The 16,763-nt window shown below is 40.8% G+C and overlaps 1 protein-coding gene across 1 annotated transcript in view; it reads left to right on the top strand.

Annotated features, from left to right (window-relative positions):
• The window catches only part of LOC308358425 (uncharacterized protein), a gene marked incomplete at its 5' end in the record, with an annotated part of 93,888 nt that extends 78,053 nt beyond the window's left edge, over nucleotides 1–15,835 (top strand). Inside the window, 2 exons of the mRNA XM_080828607.1 lie at nucleotides 341–436; nucleotides 11,961–15,835. Of these exons, the coding sequence (XP_080684733.1) occupies nucleotides 341–436; nucleotides 11,961–14,005 (2,141 nt within the window). The 3' untranslated portion in view covers nucleotides 14,006–15,835. The remainder of the gene's footprint in view (nucleotides 1–340; nucleotides 437–11,960) is intronic.
• Nucleotides 15,836–16,763: the final 928 nt, after the last annotated feature.

The raw sequence follows: 16,763 nt of genomic DNA, 5'->3' as shown, positions 1-16,763 counted from the left end.
GTAGACAAAAATCCTGACGATTGCTTTTCAGCTTTAGCCTCCCCTTCCTTCAGGTAACATCATTTCTATAGATCAGCGTTGTTGAAACCCTGGAGTGGCATAAAATGGCACAGCCTGCATTTAAACTCCAATTTTTACTCCTTATTGTATCAGTAGTACTTAGAAGTGCAAGTTAGGTTGTGACTCTTTGAAAGTCCTTCACATTCTACAGGGGCTTCTGGTCAGCAGTGTTTGGGAAATCATCTTTTCGAATTCTGCAATGTTCTCTCTCCTCTGCTGAGCGCAGTGTGGATTGAAAGACTCTCCAGCAACATGTATATTCGGTTTCTCTATTAAACAGGTCTCATTGTGTCAAAGCCTGATTTGGTCTCCTTTTTGGAGCAAAAGAAGGACCCTTGGGATGTGAAGAGAAAGAAGACAGTGGTCTTTGATCCAGGTAGGTGGGAATGGATGAAGCAGATGACAGAGGTGACGTCCAAGTCTGAAGGAGGAAGGTAAACCTTCAGATGTGGTTCCAGTAGCTCTGCTTGAATGTCTCTGTCTCTCCCAGAGGGACATCTGCAAGCCAACATCATGATGCTTTTATTTTCTCTAAGGATTCTGCTTCAGCTCCAGTGATGGTCCATCATGTCCACAGGGAGGACCAGGAGACTCTCCTGGGAGTGGGAGGGTCTCCAAGATCCGAGAGCTCTTCCATTCCTTTGAGGGTCTTGGGAAAATCTCCCTATTTCTGAGGGTCTCTATGCTAAGTCTCTTCTGCGTTCTGTTTTGCTTCGTGTGAGAAAGTGTGGCCGAGCTGTGGTGGGCATACTGGGGATTGGTGCGGAAATCCCTGGAACACTGGAGATGACACCACCTGTTTTCTGGCTTATGCTTTCCAATGTTATGGAGGCTTTAATCTTTTTTTTTTTTTTTTTAAAGATTTTATTCATTTGACAGGGGTCACAAGTAGGCAGAGAGGCAGGCAGAGAGAGAGGGGGAAGCAGGCTCCCCGCTGAGCAGAGAACCCGATGCGGGACTCGATCCCAGGACCCTGAGATCATGACCTGAGCCGAAGGCAGAGGCTTAACCGACTGAGCCACCCAGGCGCCCCTGGAGGCTTTAGTCTTAAACATATAAAACTGAGAGTAAGTTCATCAGGTAACAAAGCACTTCCCTAAAATGAGACAATATAATCCTTTATTTCACTTCAAATATTCGTTCTTTGCGGTGCCTTGGTGGCTCAGTGGGTTCAGCCTCTGCCTTCAGCTCAGGTCATGATCTCAGGGTCCTGGGATTGAGCCCCACATTGGGCTCTCCTGCAGGGAGCCTGCTTCCTCCCCCTCCCCCACCCCCCTGCCTGTTTGTCTGCCTACTTGTCATCTCTGTTAAATAAAATCTTAAAAAAACAACAAAAAAAAGAACATTCACAACTAAGTGAGTTGTTATAATATTGGCATTAATTTCAACATTTATTTATTGTTGAATTTATATTCTCTTTGCATGAGGAGCACTTTTGGTGAATCAAAAGCAATTTTTACATTTTTTATACCTCTGTATCTTGTCTAGGTATTATATTTTGTCTTAACTCTGGAGTTACTCCCGTGATGTGCTTTGACACCGTTCTCATTAAGTTTTCTGTCTTCTGTATGTATTTTCATTCTGGTTACCTTAGAGGTTCCTTAAAACATCTTAGAGGTATAAAAAACCGTTTTAAACGGATATTGTCAATTTTATAGGAAAGTTTTCTACTTAAACCTCTCCACCCCTGAACCTACTTTATGTTACCAGTATCACACGTTCTGTCTTTTATGTTGTGTAGTTAATGATGTCAATTTATGATTTTTATGCTTTTGTTTACGAACTTCTATAGCAGAAATACAGGTGACTCGTGCTACCTCATTATAGCACTACAGGTTTCTACAATTGTGTAAATATTTATATTAGCAGGAGTTTTATGTTGTCATGTGCTTTCAGGTACTCTTTCGAATCCTTTTCTTTCAAGCAGAAAGCCTTCCCTTCACATTTCTTGGGACAGGTCTGCTGGTAAATCAGAGGGTCTTTACTCGGCGTAGCCTTCATTTGCACAGTCAGGCACAACAGTTCTGCCGGGTCGATTGTTCTTGGTGTGGATTGTTTACTGTGCGTACTTGAATACATGATCACACTCCCCTTTTCCTGTAAGTTCTGCTGAAAATTCCAGTTATACTCTCATAGCAGCTCTTTCATAGAAGGTGAGTTACTTTTGTCACGCTGTGTCAAAATTTCCCTTTTCAGCTCAGATTTTTTTTTAAGGGTTTTGTTTATTTATTTCACAGAGAGAGAGAGAGAGAGAGAGGGAGAGAACAGGCACAAACAGGGGAAGTGGTAGGCAAGGGAGAGGAGAAACGGGCTCCCTACTGAGCAGGGAGCCCTCTGTGGGGCTTGATAGCAGGATCCCAGGATCATGACCTGAGCCGAAGGCAGACACTTAACCCACTAAGCCACCCAGGTGCCCCTCACCTCTGAGTTTTGATAGGTTTATTTATTTATTTTAATTTTTTATTTGACAGAGATCACGTGATAAGCAGGCAGAGAGGCAGGCAGAGAGCGGCGGGTGGGGGTGGGGGAAGCAGACTCCCCGCTGAGCAGAGGTGTGGGGCTCGATCCCAGGACCCTGAGATCATGACCTGAGCTGAAGGCAGAGGCTTAACCCACTGAGCCACCCAGGTGCCCCATGACCCGTTTTCTGATCTCACTGAGTTTCATACCTGTTTTCTCTTCCTTTCTCCATGCTCCTCTTTATGATGGTTAGTTCTTTGTCATGCAGGTAGGAGTTCTTCATTAACTGAGGGTCCCTTTGTGGGACTTCTTTTTTGTTCGATGTGGCAAAGCCTTTGACTACCATTCCAAAGTTACCAACATAAGGCAATACATACTGGTGAGAAGGTCGATAAAGGTGAAAAAAAGAAAAAAATGTGGCAAAGCCTTTAGGCAGAACCACAACTTTCTCTTTTTTTTTTTTAAATTTTTAAAAGATTTTATTTATTTATTTGTCAGAGAGAGAGAGGGAAAGAGTGAGCACAGGCAGACAGAGTGGCAGGCAGAGGCAGAGGGAGAAGCAGGCTCCCTGCCGAGCAAGCAGCCTGATGTGGGACTCGATCCCAGGACACTGGGATCATGACCTGAGCCGAAGGCAGCCACTTAACAAACTGAGCCACCCAGGTGTCCCAGAACCACAACTTTCTAAGCATCATCAGAGAGTGCATGAGGACAGAAACCCTACAAATGTAAAAAAATGTGGCAAAGCTTTTATTTCATAATCCAGACTCTTCAACATGAGATCATACATCCTGTGGAGATACTGTAAAATGTCCAGAATGTAGACAGAGTCTTCACAATGAACTTAATCTTCCTCAACCTCAGAGAAAGCATACGGGATAGAAATGCCAGAAATTTAATGATGGATGAAAAACCTATGTTTTAGTATATACTTCAGAAAAAAGTCTTAGTGAAGGAAAAAGAAAACCATAAAAGACGTGAGCAGTTAGCGAACTATGTAATGGAATGACATTTAGATAAAATCAGAAAAGTCACAGCAGAAAGCAGTAAGTTAGTCTCATTTTCCAGACATGATTCTAAATTAGGGTATTTATTATAGAGAAGAATGCAAAATTCAAACAGTTAAATCAATAACATTTTAGCTTTGGACAATGCAGACAATAAGGGTGTCAACTCTAACACAGTTGACAATCTGCTTTTCCCTCTTGGGTCTCCAAACATCCAATCACACCTAGGTTTCCATGGAAGGAGCCCATTGTTTTTTGTTGTTGTTGTTGTTGTTTTTTGTTTTAAAGATTTTTATTTATTTATTGACAGAGAGGCAGTGAGAGAGAGCATGAGTGAGGAGAAGGTCAGAGGGAGAAGCAGACTCCCCGTGGAGCTGGGAGCCCAAGGTGGGACTCGATCCTGGGACTCTGGGATCATGATCTGAGCTGAAGGCAGTCATCCAACCAGCTGAGCCACACAGGCGTCCCGAGCCCATTGGTTTTTTTTTTTGTTTGTTTGTTTGTTTTGTTTTGTTTTTAAAGATTTATTTATTTATTTATTTGACAGAGAGAGAGAGAGAGATCACAAGTAGGCAGAGAGGCAGGCAAAGAGAGAGAGGGAAGCAGGCCCCCTGCTGAGCAGAGAGCCCGATGCGGGATTCGATCCCAGGACCCTGAGATCATGACCTGAGTCGAAGGCAGTGGCTTAACCCACTGAGCCACCCAGGCGCCCCCCGAGCCCATTGTTGACCAGAGCCCTTACCTAAAACAAATAGTCCGTATTCCCTGCATTTTATACGGTATTGTTATAGTAAGGTGGTCTTAAGAAGAGTCAGTATTAAGGAAATCACAACAGAAAACATTTTTAGATTACTGCACAGTAGGTATCAACAAAATCTATCTGTAAGTGGACCCAGGCCCTTCAAACCCATGTTACTCAATTGTCAGCTGCCTCTATTAATATGCCCAAAGGGATCAAGGATGATCATTGTCTGGGGAGGGATAACAGTGTGTCTCTTCTTTTTCTTTTGACCACATTTGAGATTTTTCACATGGCAAATACTATTTTACTCTTAAATCATCTCATGCTGTGCCTTTATTGCTTGTGTACATTTAAAGTGATTTTATCGTTGCTGCCTCAGAGACACAAGGGGCTCTTGTATAATGGGGAATTCACTCGTGCCACTTTGCACAGAAGGTTAAGGAGGCTGTGGTGTATAGTTTCTCAGGAAAGCCCATGTGGAGATGCGGTTTGTGGTTGACGTGTAAGACTGATATAAATCATGGTAAAGTCAGTGTTCAGGGAGTCATTATTTACGTTAAAGTAAGACAGAGAGGTGTGCCTGGGCGGCTTCGCTAATGATCCATGTCTTTATTTCAACTCGGGTCGTGATCTTGGGGTCTTGGAAGAGCCCCACGTTGGGCTCAAGCTCAGCAGAGTCTGCTAGGGATTCTCTCTCCCTCTCCCTCTGGCCCTCCTCTGTGGTGCTCTCACATGCTCTTTCTCTAAATACATGGATAAATTCTTTTTTTAAAGATTTGTTTCAGGGCACCTGGGTGGCTCAGTGGGTTAAAGCCTCTGCCTTCGGCTCAGGTCATGATCTCAGGGTCCCGGGATCGAGCCCCGCATCGGGCTCTCTGCTCAGCGGGGAGCCTGCTTCCCTTCCTCTCTCTCTCTCTGCCTGCCTCTCTGCCTACTTGTGATCTCTGTCTGTCAAATAAATAAATAAAAATCTTAAAAAAAAAAAAAAAGATTTGTTTCGTTTGTCAGAGGGAGAAAGAGAGAGAGAGAGAGAGAGAGAGAGAGAGAACAAGCAGGGGGAGCAACAGGCAGGAGAAGCAGTCTCCCAGCGGAGCAAGGATCCTGATTTGGGACTCGATGCAGGGTGCTACGATCATGACCTGAGCTGAAGGTAGACACTTAACCAACTGAGCCACCCAGACATCCCATGGTTAGTGGTTTTTTTTTTTTTTTTTAACCATTTGTAGAAATGTTCTCTTATGCAAAGGCCACAGTAACACAATCCATTATGTTTTTCTAATAACATCACTAATTATCTTACAGTTTTGCTCAGAAATGTATTAAACAACATCTTCTGTGGTTTGAGTAGTGACTGAAGTTTTCTATTGTTTAAGACTGTTTGTAAGTAATCTCTGTAATCAACATGGAGCTTAACCTTAAAACGTTGAGATCAAGAGTCACATGCACTACCACATGAACCATCTGGCTGCTCTATGAATGATCATTCCTGTATTCCCATAGCAGAATGCCTTCTCAGGGCTTGGTGATAGCAGTAATCTACTTGCCATGGACAGTAGCTGGAATCTTGGCAAACTGAGAGCTGTTTTTACCATTATCTCACTGAGTGTGTGTTAACTTCTACAGAATTTACTGCCAAACATGAGTTTAGTCAACTCATTGGTCATTGTCTTTAAAGGAGTCCCACCAAGAGTGATGGCTTTTGGGTGAAGAGATTTCTGTCATGATTTTGGACGTAGACTTCTTTGGTATTTTTACAGAGTGGCCAGGAGTGTGCACATTGTAGTACACTGTGGGTCTCGGGTGTCTTCTAGACCATTAAGATTAGCCCTATGTATGCTGCTTGGAAGGAGCTAAAGTGAAGACTTCCAAGCACATGACCTTTTCATTTTCCGCCATATGTCACTCCCAAATGAGCAGCAAAACATGCTGAAGGAAAACATTTTGGGAACTATTGTGGATATCAGAAGAAAATGATACATTTGTGCTACTCAGCATTGTTACTATTCTTTGAAATCATGTTGTGAGCTCATGGTCTACCCCATTGGTTCCTTGATTTTCATCCAGTACAGGCACAAGCAGTGGGTCAAGTATATTCATAAGATCAGCCTTTCCTCCAGATCTTCACCCAAGTTCATAGCCACCCAAAATGTTTTTCTCCTTCCGTTTCACTTGACTCAATCTCCTGCATCTCTGATGTCTACATTGCTGTTGTTAATATTCTCCATTGACGGTTCCTGGAACACCTCTGCCCTAATTCCTATGTGTTTTCCAATCATTAGCCCTTTTACTGTCATGGGCCATGATTCTATTATATCCAGGGCTTACTCTCCCTCAGTAAGAAACATGAAATCCTCTCATCTTTTCAGATCCATGTAAATTGTATGCTTTTGTGCAGTTTCTTCACCCCTCTCCCTTAGATGCTCACTACAGAAATTTAAGGTAGAGTCTCACAGGTATTGGGATCTCTTTACCTGTTCAAATGCAAGACCTACAGAGACATTGAGAAGAGAACATGACGGCTCACATGATTCTTCTGTATTGTATCCTGCAGAGGATAGTCTTCAACAGGGTTTCAGTGATGCAGACTGAAAAGATTTTCTTCCAGATCCTGTGTCAGATTCAGAAGTGTTTGACGAGGTGGTGTACACGTGGGAAAATTAGGCAGGAGTCAAGCCGGGGTCAAACTGAGTGGGGGATTTTGTTGGGAGACGATTCTCTGTGGGTTTATGTTTCTCCATGTTTCGTGGATGGAGGCGTTGGAAGTTTTTCTTCTTGTCTTTCCATTGATGTTTGTGTATTAAAAAGCTTCAGAATATAGTGGTAGTGTCTTGCCCTTGGATAGAGCACAGATTTGTTCACTGTACAGGAAAATAGAGATAGCTCCTTCCATGGCAAAGTTCAGGCAGATAGGCTAGATGTTCCTTTAAGATATTGGGGTTTCTGGGGTACCTCAGTGGCTCAGTTGGTTAAAGCCTCTGCCTTCAGCTTAGGTCATAAGCCCAGGTCCCTGGGATTGAGCCCCACATCAAGTTCCCTGCTCAGTGGAGAGCCTGCTTCTCTCTCTCCCTCTGCCTGCCACTCTGCCTACTTGCGCTATCTCTCTGTCAAATAAATAAACAAAATCTTTAAAAAAAAGAGAAGAAAAGAAAGAAAACTAGATACAGATATGCCTAAACATGTGTCACTTAAATGAAATTTTTTTTTTTTTTTGACACACACAGAGAGAGAGATCACAAGTAGGCAGAGAGGCAGGCAGAGAGGGAGGGGGAAGCAGGCTCCCCGCTGAGCAGAGAGTCAGATTCAGGGCTTGATCCCAGGACCCTGAGACCTTGACTTGAGCTAAAGGCAGAGGCTTAACCCACTGAGCTACCCAGGTGCCCCACTTAAACTACTTTTTAGGAAGTTGCATGTAAAGGAAAGCTAATCTACTCTGCACATCAGGGTAATCCTATGTATTCATGAGAGGATATAAGCTTAGGAAAGTGAATTTATCTGTAACACAATGCTAGAGAAAGGAGAGGACATGGGAGAGAGGTGAGAGCTCCCAGCAGAAACCTAGCATTCAGAAGTGAATCCTGGAGTCCTCACAGGCTGAGCAACCCAAAAGACACATGAAGACCAGTCATTTCTGTGCGAGCTTCTTTAGTTGTTTCCCCTGCAGTGTTCTCTCTCTCATGTCTCACCATTAAAGTGTACGTAATAATGGCCACATGGCTCATTAAGGCTTCTTTCCGTAAGTGGATTCTTTGGGGAATACTGGAAAGGGCAGTGGATTTTTATGTCCATGCTCATATTAGGCAATGTCAGATTTTAGGAGGAAACCTGAGTTAAAAACAGCTCCTGTACCATGAGCAGTGGGAAATAGTAAGGTAAAGGGAAAACTTGATATTTTTGAAGGTGGTGAATTGACTGGAGTCCAGGTTACGAAATCCAGCATTGTAACGAGAAGCAGATTATACCTGCCTTATTTGTCGAAGAGGGAGCTATTTCCAAGAAGACGTTTGACATGGTGGCAGGAAGAAGGAAAAGAAAAGGTGGCTCAGAAGAGAGGCTGATGAAGTTCACCATAGAGGGGTAGAATTAGCTTGATCAGTGAACCAGCCCTGCAAGAAATGTTAGAGCAGAATCTTGAGTACAGATAAGATAGCAAAAGTGATATAGATAAGAGAGCATCAGAGAATATCTCCAGAAACGGTGACAAAACAAGGAATAATATGGCAATAAACACATTTCTCTCAATAATTACTTTGGAGTGTAGAGTATATTCTCTTTCAGTCAAGACACATAGGGTGTCTGAATGGATTTTTTTTTTTTTTGAATGGATTTTTTTAAAAAGACCCATCTATATGCTGTCTACAGAAGCCTCATTTTTGTTTGATTTTTAAGATTTACTTACTTGAGAGAAAGCATAAGCAGAGTGAGGAGCTGAGGAAGAGAGACAAGCAGACTCCATGCTGAGTGGGGAACCCAGTGGAGGGCTCGATCCCAGGATCCCAAGATCATGACCTAAGCTTCGTGAAGTTAGATGCTAAACTGACTAAGCCACTCAGGCACCCCTGTAAGAGACTAACTTTAAACGTAAAGACACCTGCAGATTGAAAGAGAGGGGCTGAAATGGGTGTCAAAAGAAAGCCAGAGTAACAATACTTACATTGGGCAAAACAGACATTTTTGGGGGTGACTGGGTGGCTGAGTGGGTTGATCCTCTGCCTTCAGCTCAGGTGATGATCTCAGGGTCCTGGGATCGAGCCCCGCATCTTAGCGGGGAGCCTGCTTCCCCCTGTCTCTCTGCCTGTGTCTCTGCCTACTTGTGCTCTCTCTGTCAAATAAATGAATAAAATCTTTAAAAAAAATAAACATTTTTGTTCTTATATTGTCTTTATCCTGCTTTTTTACCAGGATAATGCTGGCCTCATGGCATGATTTTGATTGTGTTCCCTCCATTCTGCTATTTCTAAGATTTATCATTTATTTATTTATTGGTATTTGTTTGAATTGATCAATGAAGGCTTGTAGACTTGGACTTTTCCGTACTGGGTATATCTTTATTCCAAATCCAACTCTTATTTTTGTATTTGGTCTAAGAAGACTTGCTATTTCTTAGGTTCAAGTTTCGTATTTCAAACTTGGTAAGTTCTGCATTTGTAGGAATTATCCTTTTTTCCCTCATTTGTCTGAGTTGTTAGTATATAATTGTTTATAGTAGTCTGTTATAACAGTATATATTTCTGTGGTTAAGTGTTGTATCATTTTCTTTTCCATTTCTCATTTTCGTTTTTGAGTCATCTCTCCTTTTTTTTTTCCTTAAGTAGTGTTAAAGTATTGCCAGTTTTGTTTGTTGTTTGGTAAAACTGGGCTTTGCTTTCAATCCTACTGTGTTTTTTCTGGTGTCTCTTTTATTTATTTCTGATTTCGCTTTGGTATTTCCTCCTCCTGACTTTCAGCTAACTTTCTTCTTCTTTTTTTTTTTTTTTTTTTTTTTTTTTTTCTATTTCCCTGTGGTGTAATGTTAAGAAAAAAAGGTTGGGATGCCTTGGTGGCTCAGTTGGTTAAGCGGCTGCCTTCCACTCAGGTCATGATCCCGGCATCCTGAGATCGAGTCCCACATCGGGCTCCTTGCTGAGCAGGGAGCCTGCTTCTCCCTCTGCCTCTGCCTGCCATTCTGTCTACCTGTGCTCACTCTCTCTCTGACAAATAAATAAATAAAATCTTAAAAAAAAAAAGTTGAGGGGTACCTGGGTGGCTCAATTAATGAAGCTTCTGCCTTTGGCTCAGGTCATGATCCCAAAAGCAGACATTTCACTGACTGAGCCACCTAGGCATCCCAATCATGCCATTTTAAAAAACATTTATTTGTTTATTTTAGAGAAAGAAAGAGAGCTCCCAAACAGGGGGAGGGGCAGTAGGAGAGAGAAAGAATCTTAGACTCCCTGCTGAGCATGGAGCCCAATGTGAGCTCCATCCCAGGACCCCAAGATCAAGACCTGAGCTGAAATCAAGAGTTAGATGCTTAACCAACTGAACCACCCAGGCGCTCCTAATCATTGCCATTTTTGAAACCTATTCTGTAAATGTACAGTCTCAAATTGATACTATTCCGTATGTTGAAACACTCTTGAATTCACACTTGATTATGTTGTAAAATGGTAAATTGTGCTTTTGAATCAATTTATTTGTTTTAAAGATTTTATTTATTTATTTGACAGACAGAGATCACAAGTAGGGAGAGAGGCAGGCACAGAGAAAGAGGGGGAAGGAGGCTCCTTGCTGAGCAGAGAGCCTGATGCGGGGCTCGATCCCAGGACCCTGGGATCATGACCTGAGCTGAAGGCAGAGGCTTTAACCCACTGAGCCAACCAGGCATCTCATGATTCAGATTATTTTATTGTCAGCTTTCAAGGAATCTTCCTCACAGATAGTAGTTTGTAGGCCTTACGTGTAGCATCTCTCCTTTGGCTTTGATAACATGTTAATGCTCGTGTCACAGAGAGTGTTTTCATGGTCTCCCTTCTCTTTATTCCTTATAAATAATTGAGGAGATTTGAACTAGTTTCTCATTATATATTTGTAGGAATTATGCAGTGAACTCCTATGGCACAGGACTTTTCTTTGTTGTGCATTATTTTATTTTATTTTATTTTATTTTTATTTTTATTTTTTATTTATTTATTTGTCAGAGAGAGAGAGCACGAGCACAGGCAGAGGCAGAGGGAGAAGCAGGCTCCCCGCCAAGCAAGGAGCCCGATGTGGGACTCGATCCCAGGACGCTGGGATCATGACCTGAGCCGAAGGCAGCTGCTTAACCAACTGAGCCACCCAGGCGTCCCTGTTGGGCATTATTTTAAATGACTTTTTCAATCTACTGAGTAGTTGTAGATCAGTGAAGAGTTTTAGAAATATTTCTTCATGATGGAGTCCAGGTTGATTCTATGTTTTTTGGTATTTACACTCATTTATTGGTGTCTATTTCTTGGCATATAATTAGTGTCATTGCCTCATAATTACTTGTATTTCTGTGGTATCAGTTACATTATGTCTGTTTTACGTCTTCCGATTTTAGTTGGTCTTCTCTTTCATTCTTACTTGAATGGTCTGTCAGTTTTTATTTTTATTTTTTCCTGAAAACCAATCCTGTTGTTAGTTATTTTCCTTTCTTTTTTTGCTAAATCCTATTTGTTCGTTTCTGTGTCATGTTTAAATTTCATTTCTTCCACTGGGTGCCAGGATGGTCCAGTCAGTTAAGCATTTGACTTCAGCTCAGGTCATGATCTCAGGGTTCTGGGATTCAATCCTGTGTCAGGCTTCCTGCTCGGAGGGCATCTACTTGCCCCTTTCCTTTTGGCCCTTACCTCACTCATGCTCTGTCTCTCTCTATCTCTCTAAGAAGTCTTTGAAAATATTCCTTCCTTCTGCTGATTTTGGGCTCATATAATGGTACTTTTCATGATTATTTGATATAGAGGAGAGTGATTTGTGTTAGACCCTGACAGTTTCTATGAAGTTGTGTGGTCAGTAGGTTGTGTGCAAGTTTATGTGTCCACGGAGGAACGAAGTCCTGATGCTCCCTTCTCAGCCATCTTGCTGACATTCCCTGATTGATTTTATGGTTGTCATATTAGACATCCTCAGTATATTCATCTGAAAGTAGTAAATGGAATGACTTGACTTTTCTGTTTTTCCATATCTTTCAGTTGTATCTTCACAGGGCACCCTGAGCTTCCTGCCAGAGCCATGCAAAGAAGCTTCATTTCAAGATGTGTCCATGGGCCAATATAAACATAATGTCCTTGAGAAGTTACACTTAATGATAGACTGGGATAATGATCATAAAGGACATATCCAAATTGAGACTACTGCCCATAATGAGAATCTCACTGCCCATAATGGTGAAAGATACAAAATATTTTGTAAAACCTTCCTTTTTAAGTCCATTAATTCTGCAAAACAGAGTGTTTCTGTAAGCAGAAGCTCCAATCAAACACTCAAACGTACATATTTGTGGATGGAGAATGCGGAAAATCTGAAAAGTGACCTAGCCTGTGCTGAAAATAATGATTTCAACAATTTTGAAAATAGGATTGGATTGACCTTTCATTCAAATATTTCCAAACTTCAGGGATTTCAACATGGAGAAACAACTGCTACATGGGATCCATTTGAAAGGTCCTTCACTGAAGACTCAACCCTTGAAAATTACCAGAGCATTTTCAATGGAGAGGGAATTGCTCAAGGCAGTGAATCTGAGAAGAAAATTCCTCAAGGCTCAAATGTTAATAAACATCTGAGGACTCATTTTGCAGAGAACCATTTCAAGCCTATTAAACGTGGGGAAGTCTTTTATCAAAGATCCAACCTTCTGTCTAACAGTATGCATATAAGAGAGAATCCTTATAAACTTAATGAATATGAAAGAGATTTTAACCAGTGCTCCAGTGTTGGTGATCATTCAATAATTCATGTGGGGAAAAACCCGTACAGATATGAGAAGCCCAGGAAAGTGTTTAGTCAGCCACCAAGAATACATATACATAAGACAGTTTGTACTGGAGAGAAAACTTACAAATGTAAAGAATGTGGCAAGGTCTTTAACCAGCAATCATACCTTACTCAGCATCACAAAACTCATACTGGAGAGAAACCTTATAAATGTAAAGAATGTGGCAAGGACTTTATCCAGCAATCAAGCCTAAATCAGCATAACAGAATTCATAATGGGGAGAAACCTTACAAATGTCAAGAATGTGGCAAGGCCTTTAGCCAGCATTCAAACCTTAGTCAACACCACAGAATCCATACTGGAGAGAGGCCTTACAAATGTCACCAATGTGGCAAGGCCTTCAAGCAGCACTCAGCCCTTGCTCAACATCACAAAATTCACACAGGAGAGAAACCATATAAATGTAAAGAATGTGGCAAAGCCTTTAACCATGACTCCAGCCTCACTCAGCATCACAGAATTCATACTGGAGAGAAACCTTACAAATGTGAAGACTGTGGGAAGGCCTTTAGGCAGCACTCACACCTTACTCAGCATCACAGAATTCATACTAGAGAGAAGCCTTATAAATGTAAAGAGTGTGGCAAGGCCTTTAGGAGGAAGACACACCTTACACAACATCAGAGAATTCATACTGGAGAGAAACCTTATCAATGTAAAGAATGTGGCAAGGCCTTTGTCCTCCATTCAGGCCTTACTCAACATCAGAGAATTCATACAGGTGAGAAACCTTACAAATGTAAAGAATGTGGTAAGGCCTTTATTAATCAATCCAGCCATACTCAACATCAAAGAAGTCATACTGGAGAGAAACCTCTTAAGTGCAAAGAATGTGGGAAGGCCTTTAAGTGGAACTCAGCCCTTAGTGTACATCACAAACTTCATACTGGAGAGAAACCTTATAAATGTGAAGAATGTGGTAAGGCCTTTATCCTCCATTCAGGCCTTACTCAGCATCAGAGAATTCATACTGGAGAGAAACCTTATCAATGTAAAGAATGTGGCAAGGCCTTTATCCTCCATTCAGGCCTTACTCAACATCAGAGAATTCATGCTGGTGAGAAACCTTACAAATGTAAAGAATGTGGCAAGGCCTTTATCCATCAATCATTCCTTACTCAACATCAAAGAATTCATACTGGAGAGAAACCTCTAAAGTGTAAAGAATGTGGGAAGGCCTTTAAGTGGAACTCAGCCCTTAGTGTGCATCACAGAATTCATACTAGAGAGAAGTCTTAGAAATGTAAAGAATGTGGCCAGGGCTTTATCTAGCAGTCATACCTTACACAACATCACAGAATTCCTACTGGAGCAAATCTTACAAATTTGAAGACTGTGAGAGAATTTGGAAGGACTGCTAAACCTTAAGTCTATGTAAGAGAATTCCTATTGGAGAGAAAATATATATGTGTAAAGAATGTGGCAAGACCTTTAGGCAATGCTAAACCCTTGTTCCTTATCAGAGAATGTATAGTGGAGGTGATTTTACAAATATAAAATTTGGCAAGCCCTGTCCTAGTGCTCAAGCCTCTCCCAGCATTACAGAATTCATGCTAGAGAGAAACCTTATAAGTGTAAAGAATGTGGTAAAGCGGGGCACCTGGGTGGCTCGGTTAAGCAACTGCCTTTGGCCCAGGTCATGATCCTGAAGTTCCAGGATTGAGCCCTGCATCATCGGGCTCCCTGCTCAGTGGGGAGTCCCCTTCTCCCTCTGACCCTCCCCCGTGTTATGTTCTCTCTCTCTCATTCTCTCTGAAATAAATAAGTAAAATCTTAAGAAAGAAAGAAGAGAGAATGTGGTAAAGCGTTTGGATTGCTCAACACTTAACTCAGCATCACAGAGTTCATACTGAGGAGAAATACTAGAAATGGAAAGAACATGACAAACCTCTGGCTGGAAGTCATAACTTGCTCAACATCGTCATTATCATACAGGAGCAAAACTGTAATATGTAAAGACTGAGCAAGCCTTTAACTAGAATTCAGCCCTTACTCGGTATCCCAAAATGCAGTCTTAGTTCAAACTGTACAAACATAATGAAGAAAGACTTTCTCACATTTTAGAAAACATCAGAGTTTGGAGAAGAAAAGGAACTTTAAAGAGAAAAATACGTAGAAACATTTAATTGATCATCAGATATCAATAAATGTCACAGAATTCACAGTATAAAGCAGTACACCAGTCGCTCTCCTCAGAGATTACATCAAAAAATAATACAAATTTAATTAGGTAATGTATGTGCTGTTATGCTTCAAAAGATAGAAGGGGGATTTTTTTCATTGTAATTTAAATGTGTTTGTCTTTCCATGGACCCTGTATGAGATTTGTGACTTGGAATTATTCATGTGTTTCTACTCTTAGAACTCTTCGGAAAATTCATTTATTCTTAGTGACTGTGTGAAACTATGTAGGTGATTGGTGTTGCATCAAGGATATGAGATGTCCTTCTTCTTTAGGTGGGATTCATGCATATCTAATTTTCCATGGAAGATGAAGGACTGTGTAACATACAATATATGAGGAAAATCTAAATGAATATTCCTCCTGTGGTTATAACATTGATATAGGCCATCATGAAGTAGGTGTTCAGGAAATCATTCTCCATTTATTAAAACTAAAAAAAAAATTGTGACCATTACCAGTTACATGTTGTACTAACTGGTCTTTTTAATGAAAACAAGATGGCAGTCTTCACAATGGTAATAGTTAGAGAGTATGAGTTGATGGGGGTTGAAATGAAGAAATCCTGACAGATATCAGAGAATACCTAACTTCTGTAAAATGACATATACTCATATATCCAAATTTTTAGAGAATTACCAGAGTCCTGAAAGTGTTTTAGAATGCAAAACTAAGCTGGTAAGAAGTTAAAATAGACTGCTATCAGATGTCTTCTCTAAGCCTCATGGTAATCACAAAATGAAAACAATGTAGTGGATACACAAGACAGAAAGAGGAAATAATCTAAGTATTCCCTTATTTAAAATCATCAAATCACAGTGCTGTGAAGCGTGTAAACCTGGAGATTCACAGACCTGTACCCCTGGGGATAAAAATACATTATATGTTTATTTAAAAAAAATAAAATAAATTTAAAAAAAGAAAAAAAATGAAAAAAAACCATCAAATCATAAAGATAGCTAATGAATAAGAAAGTGATGAATAATTCTAAACAGCCAGACTGTAACTCCATACTTGTACTGATACTTGCTTTAAATATAAATGGCCTAAATTCTTGAATCCAAAGATACAGATTGCGTGAAAGGAAAGAAATACAAGACCCAACAGTATACAGTCTTGAGGAGAATCACTTCAGCTTTAAGAACACTGACTGAAAGTGCAGATGTGGAAAAGAATATTCCGTGCAAATGGCATCGAAAGGAAAGCAGGTTAGCTCTGCTTACATCAGTGAAAATAAACTTTAAGCCAGAGAGTGTAGTAAAACATGGCAAAGCTCATTTTAACATAACGGGCTGACTTTGTGCAGTGTTCATAATGATGTGGGTTTTGGCAGAATGTCAACAAAGACTTCCCCCATTGTTTTGGTTTTGGAAGGACAGGATTAGTATGATTATGTAACTTGTGTAATACTTTCCTCTTCCAAAACCAGCACCTTTTCCCATAAATGGTGGTGGTGTTTGTCCAGGTACCTCAATTGTAGCTTGTGTAAGGTTTATGAACAGTGATATGTTAGGAGTCCCCTAAATAAGTAGCTGATTTTCAAAACCCTTTTTCTGTGTTTTGAGAGTTGGGGGGGAAAAAAAACCCACTGAATAACAATTTGAGAAAACCTACTGCTGTCGGATTCTGATGTGTGTGGAAAAATATGGTTGCATGGAAAATCTTGTCAACTTACTGTAATAAGTAGCCAATAATTTATGAAAACTAACTTGTAGAGGCTAATCTTTTCCACAGTATTCAGTTGTCTAACATCTTGCTATTATACGTTGCATATTTTTTTCACGTGTTATTTCATTTACATTGTATCTGTTATTT

This window comes from Martes martes, assembly GCF_963455335.1.
Source record: "Martes martes genome assembly, chromosome: 17".
Taxonomy (NCBI): domain Eukaryota; kingdom Metazoa; phylum Chordata; class Mammalia; order Carnivora; family Mustelidae; genus Martes; species Martes martes.
Note: the sequence above shows the minus strand (reverse complement) of the source record. Positions and strands in the feature narration are given on the sequence as shown.